General features: G+C 37.6%; 4 protein-coding genes across 5 annotated transcripts; 2 read left to right on the top strand and 2 right to left on the bottom strand.

Annotated features, from left to right (window-relative positions):
- Positions 1-703: 703 nt before the first annotated feature.
- Positions 704-3,552, bottom strand: LOC137720405 (Golgi apparatus membrane protein-like protein ECHIDNA). Its single transcript, XM_068459473.2, has 6 exons — positions 3,397-3,552; positions 2,499-2,555; positions 2,187-2,390; positions 1,987-2,046; positions 1,542-1,668; positions 704-979 (listed from the first exon to the last, which is right to left on the bottom strand). Exons 1-6 carry the CDS (start codon positions 3,409-3,411, stop codon positions 891-893), a joined length of 552 nt encoding a protein of 183 aa, XP_068315574.1. The 5' UTR covers positions 3,412-3,552; the 3' UTR covers positions 704-890.
- Positions 3,553-7,063: 3,511 nt separating this feature from the next.
- Positions 7,064-11,080, top strand: LOC137720001 (O-fucosyltransferase 39). Of its 2 annotated transcripts, none has more exons than XM_068458990.2 (10): positions 7,064-7,395; positions 8,076-8,171; positions 8,258-8,339; positions 8,476-8,546; positions 8,641-8,729; positions 8,832-9,035; positions 9,177-9,447; positions 9,750-9,977; positions 10,115-10,312; positions 10,562-11,080. In XM_068458990.2, the coding sequence occupies exons 1-10, from the start codon at positions 7,270-7,272 to the stop codon at positions 10,769-10,771; spliced, it is 1,575 nt and encodes a 524-aa protein (XP_068315091.1). In that variant the 5' UTR covers positions 7,064-7,269; the 3' UTR covers positions 10,772-11,080. The 2 variants fall into 2 exon arrangements, with proteins under 2 accessions (XP_068315091.1, XP_068315092.1); XM_068458991.2 differs by having other exon boundaries at positions 7,065-7,395; positions 8,109-8,171.
- A 2,565-nt stretch (positions 11,081-13,645) lies between these two features.
- Positions 13,646-15,582, top strand: LOC137720998 (uncharacterized). The gene is made up of 3 exons (XM_068460127.2): positions 13,646-14,055; positions 14,948-15,064; positions 15,227-15,582. Exons 1-3 carry the CDS (start codon positions 13,771-13,773, stop codon positions 15,338-15,340), a joined length of 516 nt encoding a protein of 171 aa, XP_068316228.1. The 5' UTR covers positions 13,646-13,770; the 3' UTR covers positions 15,341-15,582.
- Positions 15,583-16,089: 507 nt separating this feature from the next.
- On the bottom strand, positions 16,090-21,263 carry LOC137720997 (uncharacterized protein At4g38062-like). Its single transcript, XM_068460126.2, has 2 exons — positions 20,233-21,263; positions 16,090-19,201 (listed from the first exon to the last, which is right to left on the bottom strand). The coding sequence occupies exon 2, from the start codon at positions 19,167-19,169 to the stop codon at positions 16,248-16,250; it is 2,922 nt and encodes a 973-aa protein (XP_068316227.1). The 5' UTR covers positions 19,170-19,201; positions 20,233-21,263; the 3' UTR covers positions 16,090-16,247.
- Positions 21,264-21,684: the final 421 nt, after the last annotated feature.

Here is a 21,684-nt window from a genome sequence, read left to right as displayed (position 1 = left end):
TTAACTAGGCCTTTTGGATCTCTCCCCTGACTTGCACTATTTTATGAGCTGAAAATAACTTGTATTAACGGTCGGTTCATTGCTTTGATTAGGTCTAAAAGATCACTCTATACCTAAACATTGGACACATTTCGGTTTGAAAGGCTTGGCTATTTTATAGTGGATAAGAATCAACTCCGGGAAAGCTGGTCGTTATACCTGCCGTCACTTTGCGAGAGGACAGTCGGAAGAAAAAGAACCTGTGAAGCGTAAACGCAAACAGCTTATACACACCATCTCCTCGATAGAATTTACTGCTCCGCGCGGAATTTACCAGCCAAGAGGCAAGACCCGCATAGGCCTTTTGTTTCCAAAAACGATTCATTTCATTGAGAATACAAGGACCAAACAAGTAGTTTTGGAGAGAGGAGGGCTCTAGCAAATTCAAAGATATACAAACATGTCAATTTAAATCCCCCTCGCCAGAAGTAGAATGATAAAAGAATCAACGAAATTATCAAGCGACCCTTTTATCACAGTGGTGGAAAAGTGTTGAACCCTTGCATGACGGTGTAAGTTTTAATCCTGTCAGTGGCTAATCTAACATCTAATCTAACAAATCTATCGTTTAATAAAAAAAATTTAAAAAACTAAAAACGAAATTATCAATATTGGGTCATTGGACACAGTTTTATCATACAAACTATGATTAAAAAAGGTAAAGTTATGTAAAATTTTGCATCAATGTATATATCAAACATTCAATACAAAACCTTTAACATGCAGTCTTTGTATCCCTACAAAAGCTCAAAAAGAAGCAAGGATATTGCCGGTCAATATGGTGGATCATGTATACGCTCTTGCACAAGTTCATTTGTTCCAAAATATTCCTATCTTCCTGCATGCTTGACTCAGACGACACTGAATGCTGATTGTATTGTAGACGAGAACCGGGATGCAATGGTCTGGGAGGCAAACTGTTGGATCTGCTTTTTCGCGTCTGGAAGCAAAATCAAAGTGTTATTAACCAAGAATATGAAAACAAATTATCCCATCAAACACTACGGGGAGAAAGAAAAAGGAAAGCCAACTAGTGAATCTATCTTCAAATATGGAACTATTCCAATCTAACAGTTGTAGGTGATGAGTAACAGGCGTGTTACCTGCAAGAATGAGAGCTTAATAGCTATAGTACAATATCATCTACTTATTTATACATACCGTTCATATGTTTTGGGTATAAAAGAAAACTTTTAGGGTTCTGTCTTATTTGTGAGTTTTCCACATTCTTGAGTTTTATGTTTGGGTTTTGTGGTTCCAAATTTGTTGGTTTTATCAATTATCATCAATTAAGATCGCCCCAACATAAGTAGAATCCCGAACCAACCACTGTAATAGGATACATGATATGCGTCCAGCATAACATGCACTTCATGTAAAATGGTTTTCGTGTAATCTGTCCCAATAGTTTTTAAACCCTATCCATCCTGCGACACAAAACACAGAAAAATATCCTATATATCCATATATCTAACAACAAAATCAAATCAATGCTTCCATACCTTTCCGGCATTTGGTAAAGCCAACAATATTTGCAATGCTAAGGGTCAAACACACTCCTACGACGAGGAGATAATCTGCCTGAAACTTTATTAGAGAAAATATTCCAAGCACAATCCATGCAACAGCCTGCCCAAAAATGTAAAACAGCAACTTGAGACGTCAAAATAAAACAGTTCACAACTATGTGCACCTTTTACATACATGCACAGTGGACCTTGCTATATATATTTTAAAAATACTTTTTCAGTTTCAATTCTATTCATATCATCTTCAACTCCAAGCAGATCCATCCAGCTTCTTGTAGAACACACAAGTAACACAATGCTTTTAATATCTACTTTTATAACCTAATGCATATAATTTATCAGTATAAATCTTTATGAAAAATCGTACAAACGAAAATTGGTGCTGCACCACTTGTTATATTGAAGCTTATTTGCTTACCGTGATGTAAAGTGTCCACCAGAAGAGCCATGAATCCTTTTTGTTCATCCGGGCCAATGACTAAAGACATACAAGTAAGGATCAGCTTGGATGATAGTCAGGTGGTAACAGAGTCAACAGTAAACACTCTTATATCATTGAGCTTAGTAACAAAGGGAAGAGAAAACGATAATACAGATTTTTGTGATGGTAATACTAACCTCTTGGTCAAGGCATTCAAATTTCCACACACTCTCACCAAGATCATTTATCTCATTCCACCACCTCAACCCAACTAAGATGCGTCCACTAACATTCTTAACTACCCAGAAATCAAGGGCAGAAAGAAGAACAGTCACAACAAAAATGATGACAAAGTTATCAAAAAAGAGGGCAGAAAGTATGTAAAAAGCCAATGCTCCAGCCTGTGAAAGAGAAGGAACATAATGTTACTTAGTGAAGGAGGCAACACATTTAAATGACAATCTTTCGTTTATAAGAAACGGTAAACAAGAAAACTATAGATACTAGACCTTGAAAAGAACGTGGAAGAAACATGTCTTCGGGTTGGCATAGTTTTCCCCTTGTGGCTGCACATGAAAGTAGAGTAGAATTAGCTAAACGGAAACAAAAATGAAAAATGGTTACAACATAATGGGTCCCCGAGTTCAAAACAACACCATCTTACTTTCAACCACAACATAACGAGTCCCCAAGTTCACCGGAAAGGGCCAAAATTAAAGGGAAGTTTTCACATTCAAAGTCGCATTCATATTATTATCTATTTTCTGGTAAGGGCAAATAATGTAACACCTTTGATAAGAAACTCAATCCTTTTGCGACATATTACACTCTGAAATTGAACTCTTTCTTCGGGTGACATAACAACAAAAGCCCTCTTCCTATTTTTTGTTTCCCTTCAATAAAACCTTTCCTATTCGAAAATTAGATTTAGCTGCCGATTATACAACAGATTAGAATTAAGTCCCTGCACAATGCTAGACCTCCTCTAAGCAGCAAGCACCATACGGATCTTTACGAAAAATAAAATTCAGTATAAATTGTAGCGATTCAAGGCCTCATTAATGAATGATACTCAATTTCCTCTCCCTTTCCACAATTTTCTACTCAACCAAACAAATTACTAAGCTCAAAACATATCAACGAAAACATCCACCTAAAGAAAATCAGAAATCGAGATTACCATGGAAATTTTCCAAATGAAATGTTAGCTAATATTCTAATCGTTTTCCATTATTTTCTCAGCAACCAAACAAGAACGCAAAACGCATAAGCCAGATCCAGTAATAATCCAAAAACCCTTTCAATCCCAACATTAAACCCAGAAACGAATGGCCCACAAATCCGAGAAACTGGAGCAACTGAAATCGGAAATAGTAAGCAAGAAATTGAAGAAACGAGTCAACTCACCTGGCTGAGATCCATATTTCCCAGCTTGTGGATTTATGGGGTTATCTCCGCTCCTGTCTGAATTCCGAACAACAATTTTCTGAGCTCTCTTCTTCTTCCTCTTCTTCTTCCTCTTATAATACGTTTGCTTCGTTAGATGCAGCCTCCCTTTTTTGTTTTTTTTGTTTTTTTGTTTTTTTGTTTATATTTATTTTATTTTATTTTCACAATATTCAGGTGGCCTCGGCCTCATCTCAACTAAATTGGGCCCAACATGGGCTTGGCCCTGTCCAAAGTAAACGTGGGTGGGAACATTAAGTATTAAATTAAGGTATTGTATACGTTTCGATTCCTGACCCTAATGAAATGTCTTTGTGAGTATTCTCGGCTTCTAAAATGGTAGACCATCATAGGTAAGCTATTAGCTAGTCCCCTTTTAAACGAAAGGAAAAATTAAAGTATGATATGAGCAATTTAAAAACAATACAATACACGGAACGATACGTATAATGTGAACTTAAAGATTAACGTCATATAACAATGTTAAATTGAGGTACTGGTACCAAGTATGGATGTGATATCAACGATTCTCATAATGGCACCATATCAACAACATCACTGAATATCGTCAAATTTGCCGACGACGACCAAGTAGAAGATGGTGCAGGATAACCCAGAGCGCAACAACATCCATATTAGATCTTCATCTTGGTGACAGCAGACATCATTGAAACCATTACCACCACCAAGATTAAGTGGTTTTGGTGGTTGTAAGTTAAACCTCATTATTATTAGGTCCATTGTCTTAGATTCTTTTTTCGAATGCGGTCTTAAAAACTCCCTCATGAAACTTCCTTAGTGTAGAATTTTCAAATGTGAGTTAGGCCAGTTACAATTCAATTCTTTTGTCTTTACATTACAATAGTTTAACGCTTTTTCTATTTTTTATACATCCTTATTAAGTTCTGTCCCTTAATCTTTTTTAATTCATTCGATTCAATCGTTAGAAACTTAGAAACGGGTGTGAGATGTAAAAACTGGTTGTGGATAGCACCACTCGTTTACAATATGTCAAGTCTGCTAGGGTGGGCATCCGACTAAATAGAGTATTAAAGTAATGGATGGTTTTGAGGACTCCAGCGGGTTAAGGTGTTTCAAATATGTTCACCACCATATGGTCAGTGAAGTTACAAAAGCACACCCTAGATTACACGGGTTAGTGATTAGGGTTCTCTTTCTCTTTTCATCTTCTTCTATCTCCTCCTCTCACATTCTCTATTTTATCTTTCTTCTTTTTTTTTCTTTTTTTTTTTAATAAAAAATTAATATAAGATGTTGACATGACTTAACCATGACCGGTTCAAAGAGGAGGGGAGGGAATGAGAGGGAATAAAAAAATGGAGAGAATCTACTCCTTCGTTATGAGTGGTAGTATGACAACCTCATTCACTATGAAGTGGCAACAATCAAAAGTTTACAACATCACTTGTATCCAAAAACCAATTTCAAAAAAGGCTTATTTTTAGCACATCCGTTGGAAGTCTATTTTAATTTCACTTTACTTCTTATAACTCAAAAGTTGCTACTTTATTCATTGAAAATCAAAATTTGCTCCGCTTTGCCTCCTGAAACTCGATTTTGATTTCATTTTGCCCCCTGAAACCTGTATTGTTAAACTTGTATTGTACTGGACTTTGTGCCTTACACTTGTAAATAAAAATACCAAAATAAAAGTACCAAAATACTATTATTAAACTTGTATTGTACTGAACTTTGTGCCTTACACTTATTATACTGGATCGTGTGTCCAATACACTAAAAAATCTCTTTTTGTGGGCCGGGTGACCGCAACGCTCTCCAAACACAATAATGTAAGAAAGATGAGGTTTGGGGTCAGGGGGAGGAATGGAGAAAATCAGCATTCATTTCTTGTTGCTCCAACAGCAGGCACAAGCAAAAGCAACCACCTTACCCTAGTTCCCGTTATGGCTATGTTCAATAAGATTGGGAGGTTTGCAAATTTGGACATTGGAGAATATCCAAATACCAAAATGCTAGAAAACAAGAACAATTGAGCGAAGCATCTCTGAGCCACCACAAATTTGCACATTTTGTTTGGAGGGATTCAATTCCACTTTGTGAATTTTTCTTTTTATTTTTTTTATACAAAGATATATTATATACTAATGGATCTGATCCCGTTACTCCAAATATTCAAATCTAAAAATTCTTACCTATAAATGCAGAGAAATATTGTTAATTGTAGTGCTAAACGAAATTAATCCTTCCAATCTAGGTTAGAAAGATCATTCTATTCTATATACCTACAACATGCAGAAATAACATACACGAAGCCGTTGGATTGGAAGAACCGAAACATCCCATGTGATGTAATTCCCAGTTCCATCCATGTAAAATTTGAACAGTTACTAACTGACTGTAGTGTCGGTGCTGCCTGGCTGGAGCACCAAAAGCCAATCTATTAGGTATCGTTTGGTATGCAGACGGGACGGGACGGAACGGAATGGAACGGGACGGGACGGGACGGGATAGGACGGAACAGAACGGAGCGGGAGCAAATATGCCCTCGGATGAAAACAAGGAGGAAGAAGAAGGAGACGGAGAGGTTATAATTTTGTGTTCCACGGATGTGGAATGAGTCGTTCCAGGGGGTGAGGTGGAACGAAAATTCACCCAAAACTCGTCCCGTGGAACAGCTCGTTCCACCCGTTTTAGGCGCACCAAACGTGGGACGGAACGCCCTGTCCCACTCTGTTCCGTCCCGTTCCACGTACCAAACGGTACCTTAAGTACGGATGAGAATCCTCTCCTGATCTCTTTTGCAGTTTTATCTTATCTGTTTATCGGACATCGTTCGATTACTTTTTATCAAGTATTGTTTGTGTTCAATTTTAAATAAAAAAATAAAAAAAATTTCTAACTGCAGGATGTTAAATAAACGAACAAGATAAAGTAATTTTCGCGATCCTTCACAAAAAAGATTTGGATAAGATCTTATTCCATCAAGTACATAGAGTCATAGGGATACCCTAAAAAAAGTATGAAAGAGTCATAGAGATACTCACCCAGAAGCGAACCCAATGCTCCAATTTGCAAACCTTGTACACTGCAATTATCCCCTCACTCATCACTCTCTCCCCCTAAAAAAAACCAAGGAAAGAAAATTAGATGAGTCCTACAATTAATGTTAATATCTTATCACACATTTACGTGTGTGACAATTAATCTTTGTATGGTAATTTTTTTTATTATTTTTTTACAGAAAAAAAGAAATTTAGGGTTTTTGTTTATATATTTGTATTAAAAATATAAATTGGAAGGTAACCACAAGCCGCCCTTGGGTTTTTTTTTTATTTTGGAAAGCAATGGGGACTATGTGTTTAACTAAACAGAGGGGTCCGAAAGCAAACAAAAGCACTCTGTTTTGCAATTTTTTTTTATTGGAACTTTAACGAAAAGTTTATGGTATTATTTACTTTAACGAAAAATCATATTTTTACACTAAAAAATTAATCATGATACTATTTACTTTACTCTTTATTTTGTCATTTTTCTTAAAACTTAAAATTTCCAAAGTATTTTCATTATTTTTTATTCGATTAAAAGCCCTTAAAAAAAAAAAAAAAAAAAAGGCTCTTTATCTCTGAGAGTGACACGCTTATCAATCCAAACTACAAAGCAAGCAGTCCAGGTGTCCTCTCAAAGTGCCTTTACTCTCTCGCTCGCTCTCCCATCTGCTTTGTAGGCCGCTACATTTATAGTCGCGTTATTCCCTCGGTCTCGGTCTCGGTCTCGGTCTTGTTTCTGGGTCTTTGTAGTTTCCAGTGCAGAGCAAAACCCAGATTTTAGTTTTCAGATTGAAGTTTTGGAACAATGGTGGTCCAGTTTCAGTTTTCTCCCAGAGGAGGAGCTCTCGGTGCTCTTCTGCTCCTTCTCCTCCCAGTTTTCTTGCCCACTTTGTTCAGTCCGTTGGGCCATGCTTCTCCTTCCATGTACTCGGTATGTTTCTTCCTCTTCTTTAATTACCTGTTTTCCTTGGATTATACTTCCCCTTCCACGTACTCGGTAAGTGGTAACGAGGTTTTCCTGCTTTTTCTTAGAGGGATTTTCTGGCCTTTTTCTAGTGGTTTTGGTTATTGTTCAATTTACTAATGCTGTACAACACGGTAATTTCCTTTTCTTAGAGGGATTGCATGCAGTTTTTGCTTTGATTTGTTTGCTGCTGCCATTTTTCTTGTAAATTCGATCACCGACAAACTGAGGAACAAAGATTATCATAGCAATTAAGGCGTACATGCTAGAGCTAGAGCATGAGTCGGTCTTATGATGTCGGAACTACTCCAAATAACGCTTATACTTGTTGGGTTAGGCACTAAGCTGAATTAAAAAGTTGTTACATTGATGAAATTTGATTAACTCCGCTAGAAATTTTGGGACCCGTGAATGGCGCCAAGCGAGGTTAAGATGGAAATTGTTTTGTATGCTTGGGATCATGAACACATTGTTTGTACTTGTAAGAATAGGAAGGGCCTTAAAATTTACAAAAACGAAATGCCGAGGCGCCCATCAATTGTTATGCGATGTTTGTGCAAGTAGATATGTGTGCCATTAGTGATATATAAGTGCATTTCCCACCTGTTGCAAAGATCAGGATCATTTAAATACTGCTTTTCTTTTAGGGGCTTGATGTGATGACGAAGTCGACTTTTCAGGAGTGGAATGTTCCAAAATCTAAGCACCTACGCCTTCTCAAGAGTGCTTTACAACGCCAAACTGTGAGTAAGAGTTTATTAGTTTGACTGATTTGTACGCATAAAATTAGACTGAAAAGATTAAAAAAAAAAATCTTTACCTTGTGTAGTCAGAAGGGGAACTCTCGGATCTATGGACACCATTGGCTAAGGAATCATGGAAACCTTGTGCAGAATCATCAGTTGCCCCTTGTGAGTGTTTACGGAAAACAGCGTTACTTTGGTTATGTCTCTGTATCTAAAGTAGTTTTACTGTAGGTTGCAGAACTAATGTGTTTTACAATGTTAAGTGCTACTTTTTCGCAATTGATTCTTTTATCTCATGCAGCATTACCGGAAAAATCTGAGGGATTTATCCAAGTTTTTCTTGATGGAGGGCTGAACCAGCAGAGGATGGGGGTAGGTCTTAAAAGTTTGTAATTCATCCAACTTGTATCTGTTTCAAAGTTGTGTATAACCACCTGGCTAGTTCTTAAAATTATTTTATTTGTAGATATGTGATGCAGTAGCAGTTGCTAAAATACTGAATGCAACCCTTGTGATCCCGTACCTTGAAGTGAATCCTGTATGGCGAGATTCAAGGTATTTGTAGAAGCAAACGTTGATTTATATTTGCATTATACATGTCTTTATCTCTTGAATCCTTATTGGTACTTATTCTTCTACCGGTTCTTTTCTCTGCAGCTCCTTCATGGATATATTTGATGTTGATCATTTCATTAATGTATTGAAGGATGATATTAGAATAGTTAAAGAGCTCCCTTCTGATTTCTCGTGGAGCACAAGGGAGTACTATGCAACTGCCATCCGAGCTACGAGAGTTAAGACAGCACCTGTCCATGCTTCAGCAAACTGGTATCTAGAGAATGTATTGCCCCTAGTTCAGAGGTCAGTGTCACCTGAACTTGTTGGCTTAAATTATAGTGTTCTTCTTGTTTAATTTTCAGACCTTTAGTAGCTGTTGAAGTCAATGGAAAACTATGGCTTCATATCTTAAATTTCATATATGCTGAATTGTATGTGGTTCAGTTATGGAATAGCAGCTATTGCCCCATTCTCGCACCGCCTGACATTTGACAACTTGCCTATGGACATCCAACGACTACGCTGTAAGGTCAACTTTCAAGCATTAGAGTTTGTCCCTCATATTAGAGCTCTTGGAGATGCTCTGGTCAGCCGTCTTAGATATCCTTCTAGCAAAAGTGGGGGAGCTAGTTCCAATTATTTGCAGGAGATGCCTAATGTGAATGACAAGCAAGGGGCAGGGAAATTTGTTGTGCTGCATCTACGGTTTGATAAGGTTTGCCCCTCATAATTTGATTCACATCCATTTAGATTGACTCCTTTATTTTTCCCCAAAATTTGTGTCGTGCACAGTGAAATTCTGGCATTGCTGGTGGATGGAACTGCTATATGTAAACAATCGATGTCTAACTTGCAGTATTTTATGTTCTGCGGTACACAAACAATGGACAGATTGTATTTGTAACACATTATGTGCCACTTTAACAACTTACAATTGATTTGTAACTGTTGAAAAGTATGAAAATTTTGTGTTTGCAATATGGAAATTATGTTCTGGATTTATTTTTCGTTCTGCAGGATATGGCAGCCCATTCGGCCTGTGATTTTGGAGGTGGAAAAGCTGAAAAATTGGCTCTGGCCAAATACCGACAAGTGATCTGGCAGGGAAGAGTCCTTAACTCCCAGTTCACGGACGAGGAGCTGAGGAGTCAGGGGCGTTGTCCATTAACTCCAGAAGAGATTGGATTGCTTCTTGCGGCTTTAGGATTTGACAACAATACCCGCCTCTATCTTGCTTCCCACAAGGTTATTAGTGTTCCTTATATCCAACTCATGTCAGCCAAGTCTCATCCAGTGAATGGGCAAATATCAGTTAGGAAATTCAAATCTAATGTTTCTGGTTACCATAGGTCTAATTCGCAATTTCGTTTTGTTTTCTTCAGGTATACGGTGGGGAAGCTAGGATTGCTACTTTGCGAAAAGTGTTTCCACTTATGGAAGATAAAAAGAGCCTTGCTTCTTCAGAAGAACGGGCCCAAATCAAAGGAAAGGCTTCTCTGTTAGCAGCGGTTGATTACTACGTTAGCATGCACAGCGATATCTTCATATCTGCTTCCCCAGGAAACATGCACAATGCACTGGTAAGACTTCCAAATAAATTTTTTTTTATCAATTCTATGATGTCATATATTCCTGTTGCCATGGCTGGTACTTTCAACTTGTGAGGGTAGTCACTCACCTGCATAATGTCTTTGAGCACCCATCCTTACACGAAGGCACGAGATGTTCACTGCAATTTGGTGAACTGTAGATATGTTTTCACATGCTCTCCATATCATAATGTTCTGCAACTCATAGAATGCTGACGAAGAAGAAATTAATGTCAACAGGTAGGGCACCGAACTTACGAGAACTTGAAGACCATCAGGCCGAGTATGCCACTATTGGGGCAACTCTTCCTAAACAAAACCCTTAGCTGGTCGGAATTCCAGCAGTCGGTGGTAAAAGGGCACGAAAACAGGCAAGGACAAATCAGGATTAGAAAGCCTAAGCAGTCCATATACACGTATCCTGCTCCGGACTGCATGTGCCAGGCATGAGTTTAATGTCACAGCGAAGGCGGGTATGGCGAGTTTGACATCTCGTTATTTGGTACCACTAGATTTTGAGACTTGTATTATTTGGTAAATAAAAAAACAATGCCCATTTCCGTTACTCGTAAAACTACATAGCTAATATCTTTCGATAAGGTGCAATAGGTGTGATAGGTGCTTGTGGCCCTGTGGGGATGTATTGGGAGGAAAAAATAGTGTAAAAGTGGGGTTGTAAACTTGTAATATTTGTTGATGTGTTTGTTTCATTCTCTACAACCTTGAAGGACAAAAGGAATTTGGAGGCTGGTTTTCGTATTCTTGTATCGAAATGGAGAGGGGAAGAGCGATGAAATGAAAGGCAAAAGAATATGATATAATTTCATTAAAAGCCAAGAATAGGCTACTCAGTATGAGGGCTCAATCAAATTACTCAATGAGGGAGTTTCATGTTTGCCCTAACTTTTGTGGGTTTCCATTCTGGTCCCTTAATTCTTTTCGTCCCTAGTTTTTTGTTTTGATACTTTGGAGTTTGGAGATTGGTTAACTCGATTAGCATAATTTGGTAAAGAAAAGTCGAACATAAAACTTCTCATTTACATCTCATGATAATTTGTACCAGAGATTATAGTTTTCTCTACTGACTTATTGATCGGCTATGAAGGATAAAAAGCAGAATGAGAACGAGATTAATGAAATTTTGTCATATATGTTTTGTTTGAAATATATATTTAGTTATTTTTTATACAATAAAAATAAAAATAAAAAGTGATTAAAGCGTGGCTGTAGCGTTGCTTCTAATTCTTTCTCACGTCAAGAAAAAAATTGTGTGTACTTGATTTATTAGAAAACATCTTTCGATGATCAATCCTTACAAAACGTGCAATTTTGCACTCATATTTAAAATAAGAATACGATTGTGTAAATCTTAGTGTATCTAGGTATATCTTGGAATATTCTCTTTAGTAGATATGATCCTATTAGAGTTGTAATCCTATTAAGGTAAGGATTTAACGTATCATACTACTATAAATAAAGCCACAATGGGGTAACACAACACACACCTCACAATAAAATCTCTCTTTTTTTTCTCTTATTGCCGCCGGCCTCCCCCTCTATATTCCCCTAGAATAGTTCAGCTAATTAGGCCTACAACACGTTATTAGCACTTTCTTACCAGAAGCTAAGGAACTGAAGGATCATAGGAGGAGATTTTCTTCTACAAAATTCAAAGGCTCTTCTTTGTTTTCTGCCAATTAAGTATGCTTAAAATAAAGTAAGATATTTGAAACATTCACAAATCATCAAAACATTCCCCATGATACATGAACCCCCTATATTTATATTTTCCTTCTGATATATATTGTATATGATTTATTTATTTGTCAATATATATATACACACACACACACGTTTCATGCATTACGCAATTATTATTTTTCTATGTGGAATTTGTGAGTCAAAGCATATAAATAAATTAGAAGCAATTTAGGGCTTTTCAACCCCTAGCGAAGTCGGAAAAAGAACAAAAAAAAAAAAAAAAAAAGAACCTAGGAAATATGCGGTATTGGTTGCGGCTCGCTGTCACTAGCCGAGTGGAGCACACATGGGAGCGGCATCATCTGATGCCTTGGACCACACTAAAGTAGCCCTTTGGGATTTACTGCTCAAGCATGACAACCCAGGCCCTTGCCCTGGTAGGGTATTCACGGGCCTGCAGCCCCAGCCCAACCCGAGAATTATGGATATTATTTCTCGATTGATTAATTGAATGAATGAAATTATATTTATATATGTGACCGATTCAATTAATTTATTTCTAGTTACGACTAATGGAGAAGTTAGTTGTCTGGCTGACTGATAGTGCTAACACGCACACCATCTTGCGTGAGCGACGCTATTTTACTAACTTCGTACCTAAGAATGCACATTTGACAACCCTCTCAGGCTCATCCAACTTGATTGAAGGATACGGAAAGACGCATATAATGTTGTCTATGAAGTTGCTTTTCAAATATATATATGTTCAATGGTTTTGTACTTACCTAGTGGTTCCTATTCCACTACGGGGCAAGAGATAGATTCCGTCCTAGGCGACGGTTACGGTGTTGGCATAATGCCAGAAAATGGTTTTCCTCTGGCTATTAACACAGGGACGGGGAGCTGGCACGAGGCTTGGGGGTGATTTTCCTCTGGCAATTGGCACAGAGAAGGGGAGCTAGTATGGGGTCTGGAAGGATATTACTTGTAGTTCTCTTATTTGGAAGTTATGTCTAACTCAGGGGGAGTATCCTGAAGTATACTCACTTGAACTTTATGTACTTTTTTTTTCCTATGATTAGGAGCATTTTTCCCATTGGGTTTTTGCTACCAAACGAGGTTTTGATGAGACACCTATCCTAGGATGATCATACTCCGTTGAGTTCACTACTTTCGTCTTGTATGACGTTTATTTTAGACATTATGCATACTTCTCACTTTTCTCCTTAGTATATGGGTTCATCTGCCTTAGGTTTTACCATAGCAAGGTTCTGTGAGTTTTATTACCAATGCATACTTTCTTTAAATTTGAGACTCTCATTTTCCCGTTGTGTCGACGACTTCATCAACTATTCTACCTTAACTGCTGAAGACCTGATGCGATGTTTTGTTTCAGTATTTACACACTCAAGGGAAATGTTGCAGTCATATTTAAAATAAAAATGTGATTATGTAAATTTTAGTGTATGTAAGGATGTCTTGAAATATTCTCTTTGTAAATATTATTCTATTAAAAATGTAATCCTATTAAGATAATGATTTAACTTATCATACTACAATAAATAAATAAATAAATAAATAAAAACAGCCATAATAAAATAAAATGACAACACACCCCCACAATTAAATCTCGCTTTTCTTTCTTATTGCCGTCGGCCTCCCCCTCGCTATTCCCCTTCAGTGCCTACACCAGTACGGTCAAATTTTGATTATTTTTTCAGGTTTTCAACCTACGCCAAAAGGGAACAATGGGCGACGACGAGAAGGTGAAGAGCGAGGCTCTGCAGATAATCGAACGACACCAGAACTTGCCGAGTCTCGTTGTCTTCGATCTCGACTACACCCTCTGGCCCTTCTTCTGCGAGTGCTGCTACTACGACGACACGCCGTATCTTTACCCGCAAGCCTCGGGAATATTGTATGCGCTCAAGGACAAGGGAATATCCATGGCTGTTGCTTCGAGATCTCCAACTTCTGACGTTGCCAAATCTTTCCTCCAAACACTGGGTATCCCCTCATTGTTTCTCACCCAGGTTGGTTGATCATTTTCTTGTTTTATTTTCTAATCTTTAATTCGCAATTTGTTTAATTGAAATTAAAAATAAAAGACCTATTAGTTATGAAAATCCAATCTATCGAGTGGTAAGTAGAATTGAAACCACACCGTTTGATAAACAATTTGTGATTAGTTCTTGGTTATCATTTTTTCTAATGATGCACATATACTTCTATTTGGTCGTGTATCCCGTATTCGATACTTGCTCGATACTCTTGGATACTATTCAGACACGTATCATGGTCAATGCACACGGCTTTGACTTGATGAATAGGCGTAGGATACACGTATCCGACTTTTAAGATACATTTATATTTTCAAAAATGATAATAAAAAGGAGAAAATTAATAGCTATATCTATAATTGAAAGTTGGATACATTTACACTTTCAAAAGTGATAATGAGGTGGAGAAAATTGATAGGAGATATTTATAATTGAAAGTTGATGAATACAAAGAGTTCCCCTCTAATTAGAACTATGAATACAACTCTCACGCTTCTTCTACTGTATATTAGTTTTCTAACTTTTCTCCTCCAACAACTCAAATGTACTTTAATTTGAAATTTTGAATGATGAATTATGCTTTAAATCGTATATTTTTATTTTCCATATTTATAGAGTATCGTGTCTTAACTTTTAGAGATTTTTCGTATTGCAGTGTCATATCATATTGTGTCTCCGTTTCTGTATCCATGATTCATAGATTTTTTTTCTTTTTTGAGCTGGATATATGAGGAGAGTATATATAATGGGAGAGCGGAAAAAACGAAATGGTTATCAAATGAATGTTAAATGTTATATATGTTAGATAAAGCGACTAACCTACATTTGCGTAAACTGAATGTATTATGTGTTTGTAATTATGCAGGAGATTTTCTCCAGCAGGACTCACAAGACAGAGCATTTCCAAAGAATTCATGCAACCACTGGGGTACCCTTTACTGAGATGCTTTTCTTTGACGACGAGGATAGAAATATTCAAACGGTAATCTATCTACCATTTATATCCGTTTTGGAAGATTTTCCCAATAAGACTGCATTGAATTGAAAAACATAGATATTAAAATGGAATTCGGGTATTTGAAATGATTAGATTCAATGAGTCATCCGAAATTCGTGTGTTTGATCAATCACACGGTGTTTACAGGTATCAAAAATGGGTGTGACAAGCATTTTAGTTGGTAATGGTGTGAACCTTGGAGCTTTGAGGCAGGGTTTGTCCGAATTTGCGCGAAAGTCAGCTTCATCGAGCAGGAGCTAGTAGAGATCGTTTTCCCCCATCTCAGGACTGCAATGCTTGTTTCAGCATTTGGTTGCTCTGGTACCAATTCATACGACGAGATTGATGTATTGTTGCTCATACTACTTGAATGTAACTATCATTCGTATAGTCGCTTAGATACATTGTACTGATTAACTTGTCATTGGCTAGATTGTACCACATTGTTGTACTATTGGAAAGAAACGATCATTTATGTTAGTAAATTTGAAAATTGTGGTGTATACTGTCCATTTCCTTCAGATTTTAGGACAGTTGATGTTGTTTTGATGTAGCATTTCATCTTGCCTCTCTGTTTGTTCTTGCTAATCAGACAAAATGACAATCGATCTCAAGCTTAATCTGCATAGGACTTTATAAAACACGCAGTTAAGGGGTGTTTGTTCTTATTGGAAAACCGCATTCTGCTAAATAAATGCTCGAGAGGTAAGACAACATTGGCAATTCTCAGAAAAAATTTTGCGTTCGTTGAGCTCGATTTTACTTAAGACCAAACCCTAACTGGTTACATTTTAATTTAGCATTCTAACATTTAGACTTACCGTCGAGGTTGATTCTTCATGTTAACTGGTGTAATTGACAGCAGAACAGTGAACACTGTGAAAGGTTAAACCTTTTGAGTTTGACTAAAGGCGAACCATTGTTCTGATGAACCAATTTCAATTTTTCTCGTCGAAAACGAGTTTGCAAAGAGAAACTTAATAAATTGCAGAAACATTGGCTGATGCACATAAGCAAAAGAAAATTACATGCTTAAAAGGATAAGTCAAATTTGTGGAAACTTGTTGTGGTTGGAAATAAAATACTTACACACGCGTGGGTCGTCATACACAAGCTAAAAAATTCCATGCTATGACTAAACTGCATGATATTCTGAAACATGTACTAGCTAATGGTTGAGGTCTCTAAACGGAGATCTTTTATCAGAAATGGCTTCAGATATCTTGACGATGATAGGCGTACACACATTCTCTTGTTCTGGATCAACAAGTTCATCATCCCATTTCAAATCCATTCCTGAACCTTTGTCGTCGAAAGAGAGCATTATCCTTTCCAACATTCCCATCAGTTGTTTATCCGTAGCGCAGAACTCCCCGATCTTATCACCCAGCCCTCCTATAAACCGCAATAAATTTTCCTTTTCCGATGACAACTGAATGACATCTTCAAGTAAATTTCTTCTTTTATTCTTGAGCTCCTCAACCAAGGGATCCGAGTTTATTAGCTTTGTCTTCATTTGATTAGTCAGTCTCTTCACTTCCTGCTCTTTTGTTTCCAACTGAGCTTCGACCTCCAATGCTTTCTGTTTCGACTCACACAAGGATTTTTGTTGTGATTCGAGTTTCTGCTGTATATTACAGATTTCATCCTCAAGTTCCATGGCCATCAATTTCTTTTCTTCAATTTCAAGTGCAGCCATAACCTCAGCAGCAGTGATTTTCTCCCAAGCTTCGTAAATCATATCAATTTCTGACTGTTTCTCGGCTAGCTGTGAAGAGAAAGAAGCTAATGAGCTGTTAAACTTGTGTTCCAAGGACTCCACAAGCTGGAGAAGAACATTCACTCTCTGGTATTTCTCTTCGACTTGCTGGATGAGTTTCTCTTTCTCATACTCAAATGTTCTCTCTGCATCAGTTTGTGCCATCACGAGACCTGCGAATTCCCTTCTCAATGATTCCTGCTCTAGCCAGTGGACCTCTTTCTCGAGTTGCTCAAAGTTCTTGTCCTTCTCTCTTGTGAATTGGAGAAAGATTGAATTCTCTGACTCTAAGGACATCGATGTCTCTGTCTTTACTGACTCAGCATCGTCGAGCTTCTGCTCCAGTAACACAATCTTCTCCTGGAGGTTATCTATTATTTTGTCTTTCTCTTCAAAAATAGAAAGAAGACCCTTTTTTTGTTGCTTTATGGTTTCCTCGACTTCTACCTGTGCAAGAAGAGAAGCTTCCAACTCTTTACACATTCCTACACTTGCTTCAAGATCACTTCTTAAGCGCTCTGCAATTGATTTCCATATTTGCAATTCAAATTCAATTTCATTTTCTTCAAATATTTTTTCAGCCAACTCAACATTTGCTCTCTCCAAGGCATCATTAACTTCTCTAAGCTCTCTTTCAACTTCTTTCTGTATAAGAAGCTTCTGGTTGTCAATGAGATCCATAACTTCAATTCTACTCGATAAAGATGCTGCCTTTTCATGCTCTTCTTCAGTACCTGCCAGTGCTCTAATAAGAACATCATTCTTCATCTCCAGCTGTTGCATCAACAGAGAAATCTTTTCTTCATTCTCTTTATCATGCCGATCCATTTCAGACTTCTCATTTGCAATCTTTAACTGTGCCTCAGAAATTCCAAGTTTTAAAACCAATAACATGACGGAAAGCTCCTCATTTTCCAACTTTAGCTGCATACTTAGAAAATGATTGGATTCCAACTCCATCTCGAGCTCTTCTATCGTTGCATCTTTCCTTTCTAGCTCATTCATATAGTTGCGCACATCACTCGTCATCTTTTCTAGTTGAGAGTTGCATACAACTTTGTTGAGCCGATTATCTGTACAGTCCCTGTGCTTCTGCTCCACTTCCATCCTGAGTTCTTTTAGTGCTGCACAGTTACTCTTTAACTCAGACTTATGGTTGTTCAGGTCTGCCGTCATACTTTCCAGTTGAGAGCTCCATTCAGCTTCTTTGGCCCTATGATTGGCAACAGATTCTCTGTGCATCTGCTCCAAACTTTTGAGCTTGTTTCGTAGCTTTGCCAGGGAAGGTGAACCTGGTGCTGATTGGATTTGGGCTTCCTGGAGTTCTTTCAGCAAAGCTCGCAACTCCTGATTTTCTTGTTCCAGCTTCCTTGTTTGATATCCCATTTCTTTATGAAGTGCCTCTTTGGTGCTTAGAGACTGTCTCAATGATGCAATTTGTTTGTCCCTCTGAGCAGTCAAGCATTCCAGCTGCGATTTGGCATGCTCATGATCAGAAAAGACGTTCTCAAAGCGTGTTTGGAATTCAGAGACTTGAACCTCCAGACACTTTGTCCGGCTTTCTTCATGAGCCAGGGCTTGGTTGCACCCCTGCAGCCGGTTTTGAAGATTATCTGAAATTTGGGTTTTAGAATCTAAACTCATCTGCAATTGACAAATCTCATCGAGAAATGAAGACTTCTCCATCTCCCATTCCTTCTTACCAGCCTTGAATTGTTCACGTAGCTTGTTGTGGGCTTCTTCCAGATGTCTGAACTGCTCCGTCTTCCATTTTATTTTATCTTGAACTTTATGATTTTCCTCCTCTAGTTTGAGTATCACCTCATCTCTTTCTCTCGGCTCTTTGGGTGCATTTGCTTTCTTTTCTGCTTCCGAACATTTCTTCTGTGAGACTGATAGACGGCCTTTGAGGTCTTTAATCTCGTCTTTATATGCACAAAGTGTTTGCTCTTGATCCATTTTCTTTTCATTTGCCTCGTCTAAAGCCAATGCCAACGCTTTGTTCATGTCTTCCAATTTTCTAAACTTCTCATCACAATCAACTCGAAGTTTATCGTTTGCAGCCCTTAGATGTTGAACTATGGACTCTTCCTCTTTCAAAGCGCATTTAAGATCTTCACACGTCTGCTTTGCCATCGAGATTTCCTCTGTCTTCTTGTTTAGTTCTTGTGTCTGCTGCTCGATTTTGGAACTTGCCTGCTGGAATTTTGTGAGCTGCTCATTGTGTGCTTTCCTCAAGCTCTCGTATGGTTCTGATTTGCTTTTATATTCTGCCCTGAGCTTCTCAAGCTCAGCTTTAACTTCGTCCAGCTCTTCGTAAACCTTTTCCATATTTTTTCCCCTTTCAGTTTAACAAAAAAGACCTGTTTGCAAACAGAACAAAACTTCAATATCCAACACATCCCAAATTCTTATCACATGAATACTAAGAACAATATAACACAAGACAACGTGAACCGAAAACAATACAGCTGAAGCGCTAGAACTGGAAATGGAAAATCATGTTTCAACGGCTCAACAACCGAAAAACACCTCCGTCTTTCTGACCTTTTTCTTTCCTTACAGGATGAACCATACTCATAAGAAATGTCAAGAATTTAGCACAATTAGATGCCAACTTGAAATTTTGCACCACACGCATCTTTTCAGTTAAAATTTGTGGCTAAATGTGTGTAGACACTCAAAAGTTATTCACTTCTAGAAAACATTTCAGTCAAGATTCAATACAACAGAAAATAATGAGGACACCAAGGAATCAGAAAATGTTCCGAAACAACATATCAGTACATGTATATTAAATGAATGGAGAAACAAACTGATATGAATCTATAACTACATTGTGTCTATTCTTCGTCTCGGGTATCGTAATAAGACCTTGATTCGGATAAAAAGGTCCCCATAAAATCTGAATGTGGAAATTTCATGCTTTGTTCCATTGTTTGTTTGGTGAGAAAAAGTGAGAAGCACAAAGAAACTAAGAGCTTGAATCTAAACCCAACAAAGAACAAAAGGGCAAACATCAAGATTTCAATTTTTCTTCTTCTTCTTCTTTTTCTTGGCAGTCTTAGCAACCAAACATTGTTGGAAACCCCACATCGGAGATTTGAGAAAACAAAATCTATAGAAATCAACTTGGAAATTAAGAATTTGACAGTCCAGACCCAAAAATCACAAGAAGAAAAAAAAAATGCAACAAATAGTGAAGGAAAACTGCTTAAATCTAGCATAATACAACCAATGACTTAGTGTTTGGTCTCCAGGAAAACACAGGAAATGAACATGTTTCCTAGTTAGACTGGTTTTACATCCGAAACCGAGAATTCTATCAATTTCCTGAAATTTTCTCACTAACCAAACAAGATTTGAGAAAAACAAAGAGAACCCAGAAACGTACCTGGCGAGATCACAGATTCGACATTCGAGTAGGACTTCACGCAAGTGTTGCGGGTTTTCGATTTTCTGGTTGTTTCACTTCTTTGTGCTGAGGAAAGTGAGAGGAAAAGCAAATGCGAGAAAACTCGGAAAGAAAGAGAAGTAGCCGTTAGGATTCGAGTGTGGAAATTGAAAAGGTATTGTACGACCCTACACTAACGGCGTTATAGTGTTGGCTACTAACGGCGTTAGTGCTTTAAACTGTGTTGGAACTTGGAAGTTTAGGACAGGATGGGAATCGTGAAATACTAGCCGTTGGAATTTGGGATTGGATTTGTGTTGGGCCTTTCAATCCCAATTCCTAAGAAATTCGTTTAGGGTTTGCATCATCTACAGAAACAAAAAGGGGTCGATAATGGATGAAACCTACAACACAAACCCTAGCTTTAACCAAGATTTGATTAGGCCTCAGGAATCTCTAATGAACTTTTGACATTTGGTAAAGGAAAAAAAAGTCAAGATTGTTGGGGTATATACATACAAAGATCGATTTTCCATTTTTTTTTTCTGGGGAATAATTTAGACGGGTTCAACTAGATATTTGCTCGAACGAAAATAGAAATCTAAAATCCATACGGATGAGTCACGAGGATTTTGTTAAGCCTGAATTAACAAATTGCGTACCAGGTCAAACTCTGGTTGAGCTCGAAATTATGAGTTCAACATGTCCAAACTTAGAGATCTTGGCCTTTGGTTAAGACCATTGGCCAAGATTGAAACATAAATCGACGGTGTCACTTTCACCTCATTTTATCACAATATCCGTGAAACTCTCTTTGATGCTTTCTCCATATCATGTAGCCTTCATTTGACCCAAAGAAGTGATTCCCCTTCATCTTACCTTGAAAATCCCATGTGGCTTTTTTTTCTTTTCACCTTGGAGTTTTACCATATGGTAAATTTGAGAGAGCTTTATGGACATTGGTAGAATTGCATGGAAGCTCACTGGTTGGGCATCTGATTCCTTTACTTCCTAAAATGGGTTGTGAGAGTGGAGGAAACAAATGAAATGTTGATGAAAATAAAAAAGAATGCACTCCGAATTTGAAGGAGAAGGTTACAATTTCGGAAGGAGTGGAGCTTTTTTCTCAAATGAAAATAAAAGACGAAATGGTTGTACAAAATTGACTCAAAATGATACTTTTTTGTTTTGAAAAAAAAACTACTTTTTTTTATTTCTAAACTGCATCTATATTAGGTTGGTATTGTAAATTACGCTTCAGCTAACATAAAAAAAAAAAAAAAGAACTAACAAGATTTCATAATGCGCTACAATTGCCAGTGTTTAAAGCAAATAAATCGATAACATGAGCTACCACATTGACCTCATGACATTTTCAGCGACACGAAAACTCACGAAACCATAGAGACATAGCCTTATCGCCTTTGAGAAACCTAGGGTTAAGTTAACCCA

The sequence above is a fragment of the Pyrus communis genome, chromosome 1 (assembly GCF_041283825.1).
Source record: "Pyrus communis isolate YQ-2024b chromosome 1, ASM4128382v1, whole genome shotgun sequence".
NCBI lineage: Eukaryota > Viridiplantae > Streptophyta > Magnoliopsida > Rosales > Rosaceae > Pyrus > Pyrus communis.
Note: the sequence above shows the minus strand (reverse complement) of the source record. Positions and strands in the feature narration are given on the sequence as shown.